Source organism: Bos indicus, chromosome 13, assembly GCF_029378745.1.
Source record: "Bos indicus isolate NIAB-ARS_2022 breed Sahiwal x Tharparkar chromosome 13, NIAB-ARS_B.indTharparkar_mat_pri_1.0, whole genome shotgun sequence".
NCBI classification, from domain to species: Eukaryota; Metazoa; Chordata; class Mammalia; order Artiodactyla; family Bovidae; genus Bos; species Bos indicus.
Window position 1 is genome coordinate 10,624,370 of NC_091772.1, and position 15,916 is coordinate 10,640,285.

At 51.9% G+C, this 15,916-nt stretch overlaps 1 protein-coding gene across 5 annotated transcripts in view; it reads left to right on the forward strand.

Moving 5' to 3' along the window:
• Positions 1-15,916, forward strand: part of LOC139186644 (ninein-like protein) — a 96,657-nt gene that overhangs the window by 44,296 nt on the left and 36,445 nt on the right. For 4 of the 5 annotated variants that reach the window (XM_070801939.1, XM_070801940.1, XM_070801938.1 and 1 more), the window contains 6 exons: positions 1,386-1,482; positions 9,294-9,466; positions 9,969-10,035; positions 12,932-13,122; positions 13,750-13,902; positions 15,357-15,524. In XM_070801939.1, coding sequence (XP_070658040.1) covers positions 1,386-1,482; positions 9,294-9,466; positions 9,969-10,035; positions 12,932-13,122; positions 13,750-13,902; positions 15,357-15,524 — 849 coding nt within the window. Of the gene's footprint in view, positions 1-1,385; positions 1,483-7,283; positions 8,675-9,293; positions 9,467-9,968; positions 10,036-12,931; positions 13,123-13,749; positions 13,903-15,356; positions 15,525-15,916 lie in introns of those variants that run through there. The other variant, XM_070801937.1, reaches the window with a different exon arrangement.

Sequence of the window (15,916 nt, forward strand, 5' to 3'; positions counted from 1 at the left end):
AAAAGAAACAAAAGAGACCATAGCAAAAATCAACAAAGCCAAAAGCTGGTTATTTGAGAGGATAAATAAAATTGACAAACCATTAGCCAAACTCATCAAGAAACAAAGGGTGAAAAATCAAATCAATAAAATTAGAAATGAAAATGGAAAGATCACAACAGACAGCACAGAAATACAAAGGATCATAAGAGACTACTATCAGCAATTATATTCCAATAAAATGAACAACTTAGAAGAAATGGACAAATTCTTAGAAAAGTACAACTTTCCAAAACTGAACCAGGAAGAAATAGAAAATCTTAACAGACCCATCACAAGCACGGAAATTGAAACTGTAATCAGAAATCTTCCAGCAAACAAAAGCCCAGGACTAGACGGCTTCACGGCTGAATTCTACCAAAAATTTAGAGAAGAGCTAACACCTATCCTACTCAAACTCTTCCAGAAAATTGCAGAGGAGGGTAAACTTCCAAACTCATTCTATGAGGCCAGCATCACCCTAATACCAAAACCTGACAAAGATGCCACAAAAAAAGAAAACTACAGGCCAATATCACTGATGAACAGAGATGCAAAAATCCTTAACAAAATTCTAGCAATCATAATCCAACAATACATTAAAAAGATCATACACCACGACCAAGTGGGCTTTATCCCAGGGATGCAAGGATTCTTCAATATCCGTAAATCAATCAATGTAATACACCACATTAACAAATTGAAAAATAAAAGCCATATGCTTATCTCAATAGATGCAGAGAAAGCCTTTGACAAAATTCAACATCCATTTATAATAAAAACTCTCCAGAAAGCAGGAATAGAAGGAACATACCTCAACATAATAAAAGCTATATATGATTCACTTTTAATTGCCTTACTATATCTTCAGTTTTTTAAAACCTTAAGTAAATATTTGCAAGGATATCCAACCAGTCCATTCTAAAGGAGATAGGTCCTGGGTGTTCTTTGGAAGGAATGATGCTAAAGCTGAAACTCCAGTACTTTGGCCACCTCATGCATAGAGTTGACTCATTGGAAAAGACTCTGATGCTGAGAGCGATTGGGGGCAGGAGGAGAAGGGGACAACAGAGGATGAGATGGCTGGATGGCATCACTGACTTGATGGACATGAGTTTGAGTGAACTCCGGGAGTTGGTGATGGACAGGGAGGCCTGGCGTGCTGCGATTCATGGGGTCACAAAGAGTCGGACACAACTGAGTGAATGAACTGAACTGAACTGAACTGAACTGAAATATTTGAAAAAATAAATGTCCTCAGTGCTGAAGGCAATATAAGATCTTCCATCTGAGAAAACCTCAAAGCCCAGTGTGTTACGTATGTGGCTTGTGGAAAGCAGTGTTGACCACTTTTCTCAAATTCACAGGTTAACTTCGAGGAATTTAAGGACGGTTTCATAGCTGTGTTGTCATCCCAGGCTGGTCTTGCCTCCTCAGATGAAGACAGTGGGTCTTTGGAGTCAGGTAAGAGGCCTTTCTGGTCTTCTTTACATCTTTTTCTGTGATTCTGTGACTTCTGGAGTATGAAGTTGTACCTGAACAACGCAGCAGGTCTATGTTCCCCAGCTGCATGGACTGGGACCAGCACCTGGGTGTTTTCTTATTTGGCTTCCTTATTTGTTCAATGGTTCTGTAAGGGGAAAGTCTTGTGTTTTCTTCTGCACTGCACAAAATCCTCTGCATACCCTGGCACTTCTGGTCACTAGATCTCTGTAGTTTCCCCTGCATCAGGCCATTTTGCAACACCAGCTAGGTGTACTGCAGTTCAACTCCATTCTGACACCATCTCCCTGGACACAGCTGCAGACCCCACAGGCTAAGACCGCACTGCCTTCAGACAACAATCTCAAGCCCAGCTTGTCACCTTGTGCTTCTGACCCACTGGCTAAAGATTGGAGGTGCCCATGGCCTCCTTCAGTTCAGTTCAGTTCAATTAAGTTCAGTCATTCAGTCGTGTCCAACTCTTTGTGACCCCATGAATCGCAGCACACCCAGCCTCCCCGTCCATCACCAACTCCTGGAGTTCACTCAAACTCACGTCCATAAGTCAGTGATGCCATCCAGCCATCTCATCCTCTGTCGTCCCCTTCTCCTCCTGCCCCCAATCCCTCCCAGCATCAGAGTCTTTTCCAATGAGTCAACTCTTCGCATGAGGTGGCCAAAGTACTGGAGTTTCAGCTTTAGCATCATTCCTTCCAAAGAAATCCCAGGGCTGATCTCCTTCAGAATGCACTGGTTGGGTCTCCTTGCAGTCCAAGGGACTCTCAAGAGTCTTCTCCAACACCACAGTTCAAAAGCATCAATTCTTAGGCACTCAGCTTTCTTTACGGTCCAACTCACATCCATACATGACTACTGGAAAAACCATAGCCTTGACTAGACAGACCTTTGTTGGCAAAGTAATGTCTCTGCTTTTTAATATGCTATCTAGGTTGGTCATAACTTTCCTCCCAAGGAGTAAGCGTCTTTTAGTTTCATGGCTGCAATCACCATCTGGAGAGATTTTGGAGCCCCAAAAAATAAAGTCTGACACTGTTTCCACTGTTTCCCCATCTATTTCTCATGAAGTGATGGGACCAGATGCCATGATCTTCGTTTTCTGGATGTTGAGCTTTAAGCCAACTTTTTCACTCTCCACTTTCACTTTCATCAAGAGGCTTTTTAGTTCCTCTTCACTTTCTGCATAAGGGTGGTGTCATCTGCATATCTGAGGTTATTCATATTTCTCCCAGCAATATTGATTCCAGCTTGTGCTTCTTCCAGCCCAGCGTTTCTCTGGGTGTACTCTGCATATAAGTTAAATAAGCAGGGTGACAGTATACAGCCTTGATGAACTCCTTTTCCTATTTGGAACCAGTCTATTTTTCCATGTCCAGTTCTAACTGTTGCTTCCTGACCTGCATATAGGTTTCTCAAGAGGCAGGTCAGGTGGTCTGGTAGTCCCATCTCTTTGAGAATTTTCCACAGTTTATTGTGATCCACACAGTCAAAGGCTTTGGCATAGTCAATAAAGCAGAAATAGATGTTTTTCTGGAACTCTCTTGCTTTTTCAATGATCCAGCAGATGTTGGCAATTTGATCTCTGGTTCCTCTGCCTTTTCTAAAACCAGCTTGAACATCTGGAAGTTCACAGTTCACGTATTGCTGAAGCCTGGCTTGGAGAATTTTGAGCATTACTTTACTAGCGTGTGAGATGAGTGCAATTGTGCAGTAGTTTGAGCATTGTTTGGCATTGCCTTTCTTTGGGATTGGAATGAAAACAGACCTTTTCCAGTCCTGTGGCCACTGCTGAGTTTTCCAAATTTGCTGGCATATTGAGTGCAGCACTTTCACAGCATCATCTTTCAGGATTTGGAATAGCTCAACTGGAATTCCATCACCTCCACTAGCTTTGGCTTTCTAGGGCCCACGTGACTTCACATTCTAGGATGTCTGGCTCTGTGTGAGTGATCATACCATCGTGATTATCTTGGTCTTGAAGATCTTTTTTGTACAGTTCTTCTGTGTATTCTTGCCACCTCTTCTTAATATTGTCTGCTTCTTTTAGGTCCATACCATTTCTGTCCTTTATCGAGCCCATCTTTGCATGAAATGTTCCCTTGCTATCTCTAATTTTCTTGAAGAGATCTCTCGTCTTTCCCATTCTGTTGTTTTCCTCTATTTCTTTGCATTGATCGCTGAGGAAGGCTTTCTTATCTCTTCTTGCTATTCTTTGGAACTCTGCATTCAGATGCTTATATCTTTCCTTTTCTCCTTTACTTTTCACTTCTCTTCTTTCCACAGGTATTTTTAAGGCCTCCCCAGACAGCCATTTTGCCTTTTTGCATTTCTTTTCCATGAGGATGGTCTTGATCCCTGTCTCCTGTACAGTGTCACAAACCTCCATCCATAGTTCATCAGGCACTCTATCTATGAGATCTAGGCCCTTAAATCTATTTCTTACTTCCACTGTATAATCATAAGGGATTTGATTTAGGTCATACCTGAATGGTCTAGTGGTTTTCCCTACTTTCTTCAATTTAAGTCTGAATTTGGCAGTAAGGAGTTCATGATCTGAGGCACAGTCAGCTCCTAGTCTTGTTTTTGTTGACTGTATAGAGCTTCTCCATCTTTGGCTGCAAAGAATATAATCAATCTGATTTCGGTGTTGACCATCTGGTGATGTCCATGTGTAGAATCTTCTCTTGTGTTGTTGGAAGAGGGTGTTTGCTATGACCAGTGCATTTTCTTGGCAAAACTCTATTAGTCTTTGCCCTGCTTCATTCCGTATTCCAAGGCCAAATTTACCTGTTACTCCAGGTGTTTCTTGACTTCCTACTTTTGCATTCCAGTCCCCTGTAATGAAAAGGACATCTTTTTTGGGTGTTCATTCTAAAAGGTCTTGTAGGTCTTCATAGAACTGTTTAACTTCAACTTCTTCAGCATTACTGGTTGAGGCATAGACTTGGATTACTGTGATATTGAATGGTTTGCCTTAGAAACGAACAGAGATCATTCTGTCATTTTTGAGTTTGCATCCAAGTACTGAATTTCAGACTCTTTTGTTGACCATGATGGCTACTCCATTTCTTCTAAGGGATTCCTGCCCATAGTAGTAGACAGAATGGTCATCTGAGTTAAATTCACGCATTCCAGTCCATTTTAGTTCGCTGATTCCTAGAATGTCGACGTTCACTCTTGCCATCTCTTTTTTGTCCACTTCCAATTTGCCTTGATTCATGGTCCTGACATTCCAGGATTACAATACAATATTGCTCTTTACAGCATCAGACCTTGCTTCTATCACCAGTCACATCCACAACTGGGTATTGTTTTTGCTCTGGCTTCATCCCTTCATTCTTTCTGGAGTTATTTCTCCACTGATCTCCAGTAGCATATTGGGCACCTACTGACCTGGGGAGTTCCTCTTTCAGTATTCTATCATTTTGCCTTTTCATACTGTTCATGGGCTTCTCAAGGCAAGAATACTGAAGTGGTTTGCCATTCCCTTCTCCACTGGACCACATTCTGGTCTTCTTAGGTTCAGTTAATTTGCTAGAGCAGCTCATGGAATGCAGGGAAACTCATTACTGGATCAGCTGTTTATTACAAAAGAATATAACTCAGGGTGAGCAATGTATGGGCTTGTGGGAAGAGGCTCAGAGCCCCCACCCCCTTTCCAGGCTTCACTCTTCCCCAGTCTCCCCCTGTTCACCAACCCAGAAACTCTCTGAATCCCGTCCTTTTGGGGTTTATGGAGGCTTCATTACACAATCATGACTGATCCAGTGATGGGGCATCAGTTATTGAACTCAACATCCAGCCTCTGACCGGGGTAGGGCTGAAAGTTCCAACCTCTAATCGCATCATAGGTTTCTCTAGCAACCAGCCCATCTCAAGGTATGGTTCTCAAAGTCACTTCATCAGGATAAACTTGGGTGAGGTTGCTCTCATCACTTAGGAAATTCTGAGGGTTTTAAAAGCTGTGCAAGGGATGGGAGGAAGACCAAATTCATATTTATTATAAGTCACAATCTCACAAACGTCAAGTAATATCAAGTGATGTCCTTAGAGCAAAGGGTGTGAACAAGATAAAGTGTATATGGAGGAGTGGAAGAATTTGGTCATCAAAAGTGCTGTGCAGGTGTAAGGTGCTGGCCAGGCTGGGAGGCTTGTGGAGCAAGCAGGATGCCACCAGCTGAGCCAGCCTTGCGCCTGTCTTCTGTCTCAGACAGTAGTGCTCTGTGCTCCTTGGACTTGTTAGAATCCTGGTTTCCAGTGGGGCCAGTGGAACAAAGGTAATATTTCAAAACAAGTGAAGAGGGGCTTTGAAACTGGTCAGGAGGTGGAGGGAGAATTCTGGAGGGAGGCCTGGTTGGAGGTATGGACTGTGGGTCCAGTGGGAAGGTGATGGCGGACGTGCTCCTTAGAAGATGGGCCAACCCCTTGGCTGGCAGCGCCTGCTGTGCTCTGGCCGGATGACCGGTCGGGGCTGCATCTGAGGAGTGCTGGGAGGGCGAGTGCAGTGGCCAGCGGGTCCCTCCCTCCACCACCAGTCAGGGTTATGAGGCGTCTGCCCCACACAGGCCCCTGGTCTGTTCCCACACCCCGGTTGGGGCCTTGGTCGGGAGCAGGTGTGTGACTGGGGCAGTGGGTGCCATTGGGAGGTTTGGGGGTTATGTACCTTTCATGTAGATTCCAGTGAGGGCCCCCAGCCCACCCCAACCCCCAAAATCCTGTGGCTGATCGTACCCATTACTCAGGTGAGGTTTTCTAGTCTGGAGCTTGGCCCTTGGGGAAGCACTTGCGGCCTCCCCTGGGGCTGAAATCCATTGGTGTCCCACCGCCTCCTGCTGGAGCCATGTGGGAGCCCTGACCTGGGGGAGAGGAGCCTGACGGGGGAGGAGTCTGATAAGGGGGTGGAGTCTGACCAGGGTGGAGTCTAGTCGGGGGGAGGAGTCTGATAAGGAGGTGGAGTCTGACCAGGGGGAGGAGCCTAACAGGGGCGGAGTCTGAAGGGTGGAGTCTGACCGGGGGAAGAGTCTGACCAGGGGGAGGAGCCAGCTTGTCAATGGCTGCCCTGGGACCTGAAGGGTCGGGTCGTTGGTTGCTTTGTCTCAAGTTTACCTTCCGTGAGGTGGGAAGAAGGCCACTTGCGTTTCCTGACTTGGGATGTGATCGTGTGATCCTGGGCATGAAGGTGCCTGAGAAAGGCCACGCCCGTGTCATTTCTCCCTTTTCTGTGCTGGAACTCCTGTGAGTTGGCAACTTGTGTCCTCTTCGTGACTGGTGCTTTTCTGTACCAACCCCGGTTTTGTTTTGTGTTGTTTTTCTCTTCTTTCAGTTTTCAGAGCTTTCCTCAACTACCCAGTCAGTTGGTGGGTCAGTCATAGGCCTGCCTGAGGTGGCTCGGCCAGGGCTGGTGCACACAGGCGGCCCCTGTGGTGAGAGCCCAGCGAGCCCTGCCCCCGCCGTCCTGGGCTGTGTGCTTCCCAGGAGGCCACCCTCCCGGTCTCCCCCATGGGCTTCACCTGCTTCCCCGGCCAGTCCACAGCATCCCTCTCTCGGGCTTTCTAATCTGCCTGCTGGTCCTTCCCACCAACTCAGGCCACATGATTGAAACATATGCTTTGATGCTCCAGGAATGTGCGTGGCACCCTGGGGCCAAATGCCTGGGGTTTTGAAGAACATTCTGCTTCTCAGTAGTTCTACTCATTCAGTGAAGGCCATCACAGAACACATAACCAAAATATTTTTGTTGGTTTTTTTTTTTTTTTTTTTGCCTGTTTAATCTTTTGGCTGTGCCTCTCAGCATGCTGAGATATTATTTCCCTGACTGGGGATTGAAACTTTGCCCCCAGCATTGGCAATGCAGAGTCCTAACCACTGCACCATCAGGGAGATCCTAAACCGACGTATTCTTAACTTGCAGAGTCTGGTATTCTGCTCCTATGAATAAATACGCGCACACAGGAGGCACAGGGCGCGGCTCACCTTGTGGTCTGCCGGCTGTCTGGGCAGCGGGTGAGGACTGGCCGAGACCCCCAGAGCTTCCCACTGAGAGGCCACAGCTCTGTGCTCTGTGGGTGGTGAGACGCTGCCCCCTCCTGGCCAGATTTGCCGCGTGGACACGTTCCTGAAGACGCATTGCCCCCTGGTGGAGGGAGGAGGTGACACTTTCGGAGAACATTTATGAACCGGTTCCAATGTGTGTGATTTCTGGGCGTCTCATTGCTCTGAGGAAAGTGCTGAGCAGCTGAAACAATGAAGAATGCGGGGACCACAGCAAGGGCAGGTGGGCCTCCGGACGCGGACTGAGGGATCTCAGGAGAGGAGAGGCCGAAGCCCAGTCAGGCCAAGGGCGCAGGTGCGGTGCTGGCTCACGACTTCCTGTGAGTGGCGAGCGCGGACCCCCAGGCGGGGGTCCATGTGCCGTCAGGCCCCTCTGGTTTCCCGAGTGTGTCCCCGCTGCCCACGCCCACCTGGCACGGCCTTTCTCTTCCCGCTGCTCCCTGCTCAGCAACCAGCCACAGCCTGTGTGTAGACAGAAACCAGCGCAGGTGCAGAGCCTGCGTGCAGGCCCCTGCTCCCTGAATGGGGTGCTCAAGCCTCCCGTTTTCTCCCTGTCAGTGGGAATGCCGTCTCCTCACCAGCAGCCCCAGGAATCCCACATGGGGAGAGTTTACAGGGCCAGACCCTGCCCATGATAACCTCACAGGGACATGGTCAGCCTGCCCTAGATGTCCTCTGTCACATGGAACTCAGCATCTTCCGCCCCAGACTCCTCCCTTGTCCTCAGTTTCTGTGGGTCGCCGGCATCACTGTTTCTCCTGGAGGCCTGGTTGGTCCCAGCCTCCTCCTCTGATGCTCCCAAGGTCAGGGGCTGCGGGCCAGTTTTGGGTGAGGAGGAAAGAAGGGAGGTGGTACTTGGTCCCTGGGAGCGTGACCACCTGTGTCAAATGGTCTGTTTTCCTGGCCTGGCCTTGCTTCCTGGGACCCTATGCCTTTCTCTCCCACTGGCCCCTTCTGGTTCCTTCCCTTCGAACCTGTGTTCTCTCCTGTCACAGCCCAGGCCGCACCCCCACTCCCCAGTCTCTCTGGCCACACAGGTTCCTGCAGAGGCAGTGTCATTTCTTCTCTGCCTGCGGAGTCCCCATTGCTCCACAGATGTGGGCAGGTAAGGAGGGAAGAAGGAAGTGCAGGGGTGTATTAGGGCTTAAGGGAGCCTCATGAATCCCTAGCTGAAGTCCACACCTGCCTCTGCCCTGGACTTTAGACTCATGCAGAGTCTGAGCCTCCCTGACTGTGCTGAGGTCCTTGCCTCTGTGTCCTGTCCAGGTGGGGTCCTGTAGTGGGGTGGGGTCAGGTGGGTGGGAAATGACCTTCTGGTCTCCAGAGCACTTGGATTATTGGAAGGTTATTTCTTTGTGTAAAGAGCTAGATTTTTAAATTAGTTTTCTATCACATAACAAAAGCATATTTTGCCTGGAAACACTGAGAGTTTAGGATGGAAAGTCCTGTCTCCTCTTTATGTAAAAAGCTAGATTTTTAAATTAGTTTTCTATCACATAACAAAAGCATATTTTCGTGGAAACGCCAAGAGTTTAGGATGGAAACTTCTGTCTCCCAGCCTAGCTGTCTCAGCCCCAGCCCCATGTTGGCCACTCCCTGTGTTCTGGCATTTTCTCTGTCTGTCCTCGAGAGCCACATCGCACCTCCGAATCTGCATCTTTGTAAGCACAAGTGGGCCCAGAGTCTGTTTTATAGAGCCTCACACGCCTCCCATTTCTTTCCAGTTGCCTCCCGGGCTGTGCCCCCAAAGTATGTGAGCGGCTCTAAGTGGTACGGCCGTCGGAGCCACCCCGAGCCCTGTGGCGCTGCAGGTGGAGCCCCAGGTTTACTGGAGCAGCCGGCCAGACCCAGTGCGAGGAGCAAGCTTCGCCGCTCCGCGTCCCTGGAAAGCGTGGAGGTGGGTGGACCCCGCCTTGGCACCCGCCTCCCCCCAGTCACTGCTCACATGACATGACACAGGAGGACGGGAGAGGGCATCTCATTGCTGGAAGAGGGGCTATTTGGGGACCTACATTTTGTTTTAAGGTGTCTCTGGGTCTCTCTGTCTGCAGGGCAGCTCTGGCCACAGAGCATCCTCCTTCAGAAACGGGGTCTCGGAGCATGTCCTGTTTACCACCACCTTGCCCTGGCCCTGCAGGAGGAGGGGAAGGCTAATCGACTGAGGGTAGAAAGGGCAGGTGTGCAACAGCCACAGTCACCCGCGTCCAGCCCTTGGACCAAGGCTCACCCTGCACAACTTGGTGGGCTCACGATGGATGCCTCCGGGGCCCCCACTGAGACTCCTTGAGCTGTCCACTGCGGGAGGCTTCGGGCCTTCGTGTCAAAAAGTCTATCCACAGGGCAGATCCACCCCCTGCAGGTTAATCGTGGCTGACGTCCTACTCTTTCTGTTTTTCCAGAGTCTCAAGTCTGATGAAGAAGCTGACAGCGCGAAGGAGCCTCAGAATGAATTGTTTGAAGCCCAAGGTAAAGCCTGGCCTTGTGGTAAATGCCCACTTTGGTCAGTGCTGGGCTGTCAGGCAGCAGGCTGCCAGCGAAAGAGAATTTCCTGGGAGGTGCCCAGTGTGGGTGGTCTCTCTGGGGTGCCCTTCTCCTGGGGAGGTCCCAGCTCTGAGATTCCTGAGGTCAGATCCTTGGGCAGGGGCTGCTGGCTAAGAGAGCAGCGAGTTGGTTGGCTAGGGTCATAGTGATCCTCCCGACCAGCAGGCATGGGCCAGGGGACTCCTTCCTAATGTGCCAGGCCTGGGCCAGCAGCCTCCCCACTCACCAGAGGCCCTGCATGTGCCCCAAGTGGAGGGCGAGACGTGGCTCTGGTCCTGGGAACCTGGCGGAGCACCCGGAAGGCAGTCACAGGTGCTTTGCATCAGCATGTGGGTGTGCGGGTTCCTTAAGGACACCTCTCACCAGCGTGTGTCACAGGGCAGAATGTGCAGGACCACGGCTCCAGCGGGAGACCTGAACTGACCTGGAGCTTCTCCTGAGTGAGAGGTCTGCACTGGTGCTGAGCACCGTCCAGACTGTGGTCCTCAGGGGCCGAGGCTGTTGCTGGCTCAGTGCTGAGCGTGGGGACGTCAAGTGAATGAACCAAGTGTCTGTGCTACTGGATGAAGCAGATGGACCTCTTTGTGTCCAAAAATCACTTCCTACATTCCCTGGACTCAGACTAAATCTAGGGGATGAGAGGAAGGGCTCCGGGGAGGTTATCTACTGAGTGATGTTGGGCTCTCTGCCCAGAGACAGGTTGGGTGCTTCTTTCCATCCAGGTTAGAACTGACCCTCCTGCACAAACACTAACGTCAGACCTCACAGGACTTACTTACCTTCTCTGCCAGCCCTGAGAACAGGCCCTGGTGTCAGAATTGCTTTCCCCCTTTTTTGGTTCCTGCCTTTATTTATTTGTTTATTTTTAAAATTTAATTAAAATTAAATTTTATTTATTAATTTATTAATTTAATTTATTATTTTAATTTATTAATTAAAATACATTTAATTAATAAATGTATTTATTTGGCTGTGTCAGGTCTTAGTGGTAGCATGCAGGATCTTCACACGTCATCTGGGATCTTTCATTGCAGTGCACAGGTTTCTGTCTAGTTGCAGGGCACAGGCTTAGTTGCTCCATGGCACATGGGATCTGAGTTCCCTGATCAGATCAGTCGCTCAGTCGTGTCCGACTGTTTGTGACCCCATGAATCGCAGCACACCAGGCCTCCCTGTCCATCACCAACTCCTGGAGTTCACTCAGACTCACGTCCATCGAGTCAGTGATGCCATCCAGCCATCTCATCCTCTGTCGTCCCCTTCTCCTCCTGCCCCCAATGACCAAGGATCGAGCCTGAGTCCCCTGCATTGCAAGGTGGATTCTTAACCACAGGACCTTCAGAGAAGTCCCTGTTTTTCCATTTTTCCATAGAACTTTCAGATGTTTTAAGCTGGAAGGGGTCTTGGAAGTGGCCCTTTCCTTGTGTTTTCCTCAACCCAACATACAGCATCATTCCTGAGCATGGAGGCTTAGCTTTCCTCAGGAAAGGACTTTCTGATTATTAGTCGGGTTATCACAGTAAACGCCAAGATGACTCCTCTCTGGAGACCTCCAGACCACTGACTGGGAGCCAGGGTCTGGTCAGGTGCAGGTGACCCTCGTCCTGTGTCGGCAGGGTGGTGCAGTCTGGGTGTGGAAGGAGCGCTGCTTTGAAGCCTTGCTTATCTAAAGAGAGCTCTCTGTGGGCACCCCAAGGTCTGTCTTCTCCCAAAGGGTGTTTCTCTGGCAAAGCTTCAGAAACCTCAGTAAGCCACCTGGCTAACGTAGAAAGGCTATGAAACCAGGCCGGCTGTCACCCGGACTTGCTGCTGAGTCTGCATCTCAAAGACCCCTGTGGCTCCTGATGTGAGGTGGTATGGAAAACAGCCCATCTCGGGGCATTTTTGCTGGGGAAAAAAAAGAAAAAAGATAACACTCACCCTGCATCCAAACTAGCCTTTGGTGCTAAGTTCCAGGTTACAGGAGATGTTAGGGGTGGAGGGCAGGAGGCCGGGGACTGGGGGGTGGGCGGGAGGTGACCCAGCGACTCTGGGGGAGTAGCCACACACACAGGGAGGGTTCTGCGTTGATGCTCAGTTGAAGAAATCGGCCGTCGGGAGACTTGGGAGAGAACTGGGACGTCGTTGTTGGGTTGTAGGGCCATCGTCGCACTGGGGTCAGGAGTGCATACGAAACACTCAGGGGTGAGAACACGGCAGCTGGGATTTGCCTTCAAATTTTTGGGCCAGGGACTTCTGTGGTGATCTATTGTCTAGGACTCCACAGTCCCATTGCAGGGGGCCCGGGTTCCATCCCTTGTCTGAGAACTAGAGCCCCCATGCTGTAACTAAGAGTTTGCATGCCACAGCTAAAAAGATCTCACATGCAGCAACCAAGACCCAGAGCAGCCCAATAAATATTACAGAAAAAAGAAATACGTGGGCAAGAACAAACAGGGGTAGATGAAGCCAGGGCGAGAGGCTGCCCAAGGGACAGGGTCATTGGCCTTTGTTGGACTGTGCTCTTTGCTTTGGGCAGCTTTGAAGACCTTCAAGATGTTAATTTTTTAAATCTGGCCCTTTTATTCTAAGTACAAAGCTTGCGGGTATGCTCCTGGTGCTACAGCTTCTGTAGGTGCCCTTCAGAAAATGCCTTCCCCGCGTGCAGCAGAGTCCCCCTTTTATTGTGAAATTTTGCATAGAATTAAGTTGGAAGAATTGCACAGTGAGCCCCATGGAGCCACCATCGGAAGCTTGACTCTCCCATGTGTCCCTCTGCCCATCTGTCAGTCCATCTGATTTCAGAGTAAAGTACCGCCTTGGTGTGTTTCCCCTGCTTCAGGCCAGCTGCCAACCTGGGGTTCTGAGGTCTTCGGGAGCGCCCGGAAGCCCCGCAGCCACTCCTTCGACACCCCTGAGACCCGGGTCTGGGGCCTCTGGGAAGAGCTGGGTGTGGGCAGCAGCGGCCACCTCACCGAGCAGGAGCTGGCCCTGGTCTGCCAGAGCATCGGGCTCCAGGGCCTGGCGAAGGAGGTGAGAGGGGATGGGATGGACCGCCCCAAAGGCCTGGGTCTTTGTAGTTGGTGCCGGGCCTGGAAAACCCCTTCACCCTCAGACACAGATTCAGTCGTCACTGTCTGGCCTAAAACCCTGTGCTAATTCCCAGGGCTTGTGCTGAGGGTACGTCTCGGGCCACCTTCACGCAGGATGCCCCTCTGCCTGGAGCTCTCTCCCCTCTCTGGTCTCCCTAGGCCTACCGCCCAGCCCAAAGGTTGTGCCCATAGCATCTGGCTGTGACCCTGGCGGCTGTGTTCAGCCCTTCCCTCCTTCGGGACCCAGGGGAGGAGGGGGCAGTGCAATGGGATGGGCCCTGCCTTACTGACTGTGAACCACTGGGATTCCGTACACACGTGTCCCGCACACACACGTCCCACCGTCCAGCAGACTCCCTCACAGCAGACTTGGGATGGTGTTTGGGAGATGCGGGATGCTCAGCTGGGTGGAAACTGACAGGAGTGTGGATTTCACAAGCCCCAGCCAGGAAGCCAGTGCTCAGATAGCAAGCTGCCTGCTTGGTGGGGTGGGGGCTGGGCCTGGGCGGGGCGGTCAAGGCTGCTGGGGAGCAGCCTCTGAGCAGATGCCTGAGGCGCTTTTCTTTAGGAACTTGAAGACCTGTTCAACAAGCTGGACCAAGATGGGGATGGCAGAGTGAGTCTGGAGGAGCTCCAGCTTGGCCTGTTCAATCATGGGTCCCCTCGACCACTGGAACTGGCCCCGCTTGTCAAACCCAGCAGGTCCTGGTCTCGTTACCAGGTAAGGTGGGGCGATTAACTCTTGAAGCCCAGGGTGACTGCCATCACTCTCCTGAAGGCCTGAGCTCTCTGCCTGGTCCCCAGAGTGGGTGCCCAGGAGGTGGTTGGAGTGACCTGACCTGACATCGCTTCTGCCTGGCTATGCGCCACTGGTGAACTGCTCGCCTTCTCTGTGCCACAGGTTCCTCATCTGTAAAGTGGACGCACCTCATAGGGGTCTCATATGGATTCCCTGGGGTACACTGCGTTCCACCAAACGCACCCGGTCCCCCCTCCCTGGGGGGCAGAGTCACTATCAGGGCCGTGCCTTCCCCGGGACTAGCCCTCCAGGCTCTCCTGGAGCTGTGTTATTCCCATTTTTCATCCTGCACGAGTCCAGCTGGAGTCAAGCAGACTTTATTTACACTGTGATGTTGGCCGGTGCGTTTGCTTCATGTCTGTCCCAGGGTGGTCAGGGCTCCTTCTCCCACCGCAGGGCACGGTTGTCCTGGGGAGTCTTGCTGCCGCCTCTTTGGCAACGTGGTTGGTCCCGTAGTTTGTGGGCGGTGGTGCAGGAACAGTGTGGCCTTGTTCTCTGCTGGGCTGGGCGCGTCCGAAAATCAGGTTTCTGCCCCTGAAGCCACTGAGACGGGGAAGGAGTCAGGGTAGTGAGGACAGTGCCTGGCCACCTGAGGGCAGGGAGTGCATGGTGCCCACAGCCCGCGGAGGAGGGCTCCTCCCAGGGGCCTCGGCCCCTCGTTCCTGCCCAGGAAGCGCTGACATGGCCCCGGGGCCATGTCCTGTGCGTGTGGACACCAGTGTGACTGGGCTGCAGGTGTGGGGCCTTGTGCAGCAGACCGAGGTTCTCCTGCTCCATCAGGCGAGCCCCTGGGTCTGGTGGTCTGGGGACACCCACCTCAGAGAGGAGGGGGCCGCTGCTCCTCCTTGTTCGGGCCCCAACAGCCAATGCGTGTCCCGGGGGCCCTCCCTGGGGCAGGAAGCAGCTTACCGGCCACACCTCAGCCTCACCCGTCAGCTTTCTGGCCGAGGGATTTTTCTGCTCTTGTCTCCAGCCCTGAATCCTGAGGACACGTGCCCTCTGCTCAGGCCGCTCGACCTCTTCTGAAGCCCATCTTGGGTTTCTATGCATAGACTGGGTTTCCCTTGGCTGGTGTGTGCCTTCCCAGGCTCTTCCTCTGGGAGGACAGGCGAGAAGCCATTGCTTGTTTAGAGAGAAGTTACTTCGGGGGGCCCTGCAGGTGCTGGGGCATCCCCACGCACAGCCTCAGGCAGACGGCCCTGAGCCCTGAGCTCGGGTCTCCTCCGCTGAGCCTGCAGTTCCCGCAGGTCCTCTGGGTACCCTGTTCCCTGCAGCAGGAATCAGGGGGAGGCCGCGCCCGCCGAGCACAGGTGGTGAGGTCAGGGAAGGTGCGCGGGGAGGCCCGCGGTCCTCACAGCGCTGGTCCCCGTGTGCAGGTCCCGGAGGAGAGTGTTGGCCAGACCCCCACGTCGTCCCTCGTGTCCGTGTGCTCGGGCCCCCGCCTCTTCTGCAGTGTGGATGACGGCAGCGGCTTCGCCTTCCCGGAGCAGATCATCTCCTTGTGGGCCCAGGAGGGCGTTCACAATGGCAGGGAGGTCTTGCAGGTGTGGGCCGGTCACGCGGCTGCCCCAGCAGAGGCGTCTGGGCGGGAGGATTGGGGGGAGCCGCTGCCCATGAGGGAGGCTGGACAGAGAACCTCGCAGACACAGGCCCCATGGAGGGAAGGCCCGTCATCCTCACTTTTTGCTTTATTTTTTGATATCGATATGTAGCACCTCTTAACTTAGAAACATAATAAGTAAACAGCAGAGAAAGCCCACAGCCCGAAACAAATCCTTTAGAGGGTAGGTTTCAGTATCTCAGACACCCCGCAGTGCGTGTCGGCCTCCGAGCGGATCCTGGGTCCTGGAGGACAGGAGGGCCTCTTAGTGACTGCAGCACGTGGGCGTGGACACCAGGAGGCGCCGCCCACACGTGTCGTGCGGTTTTTCTAATC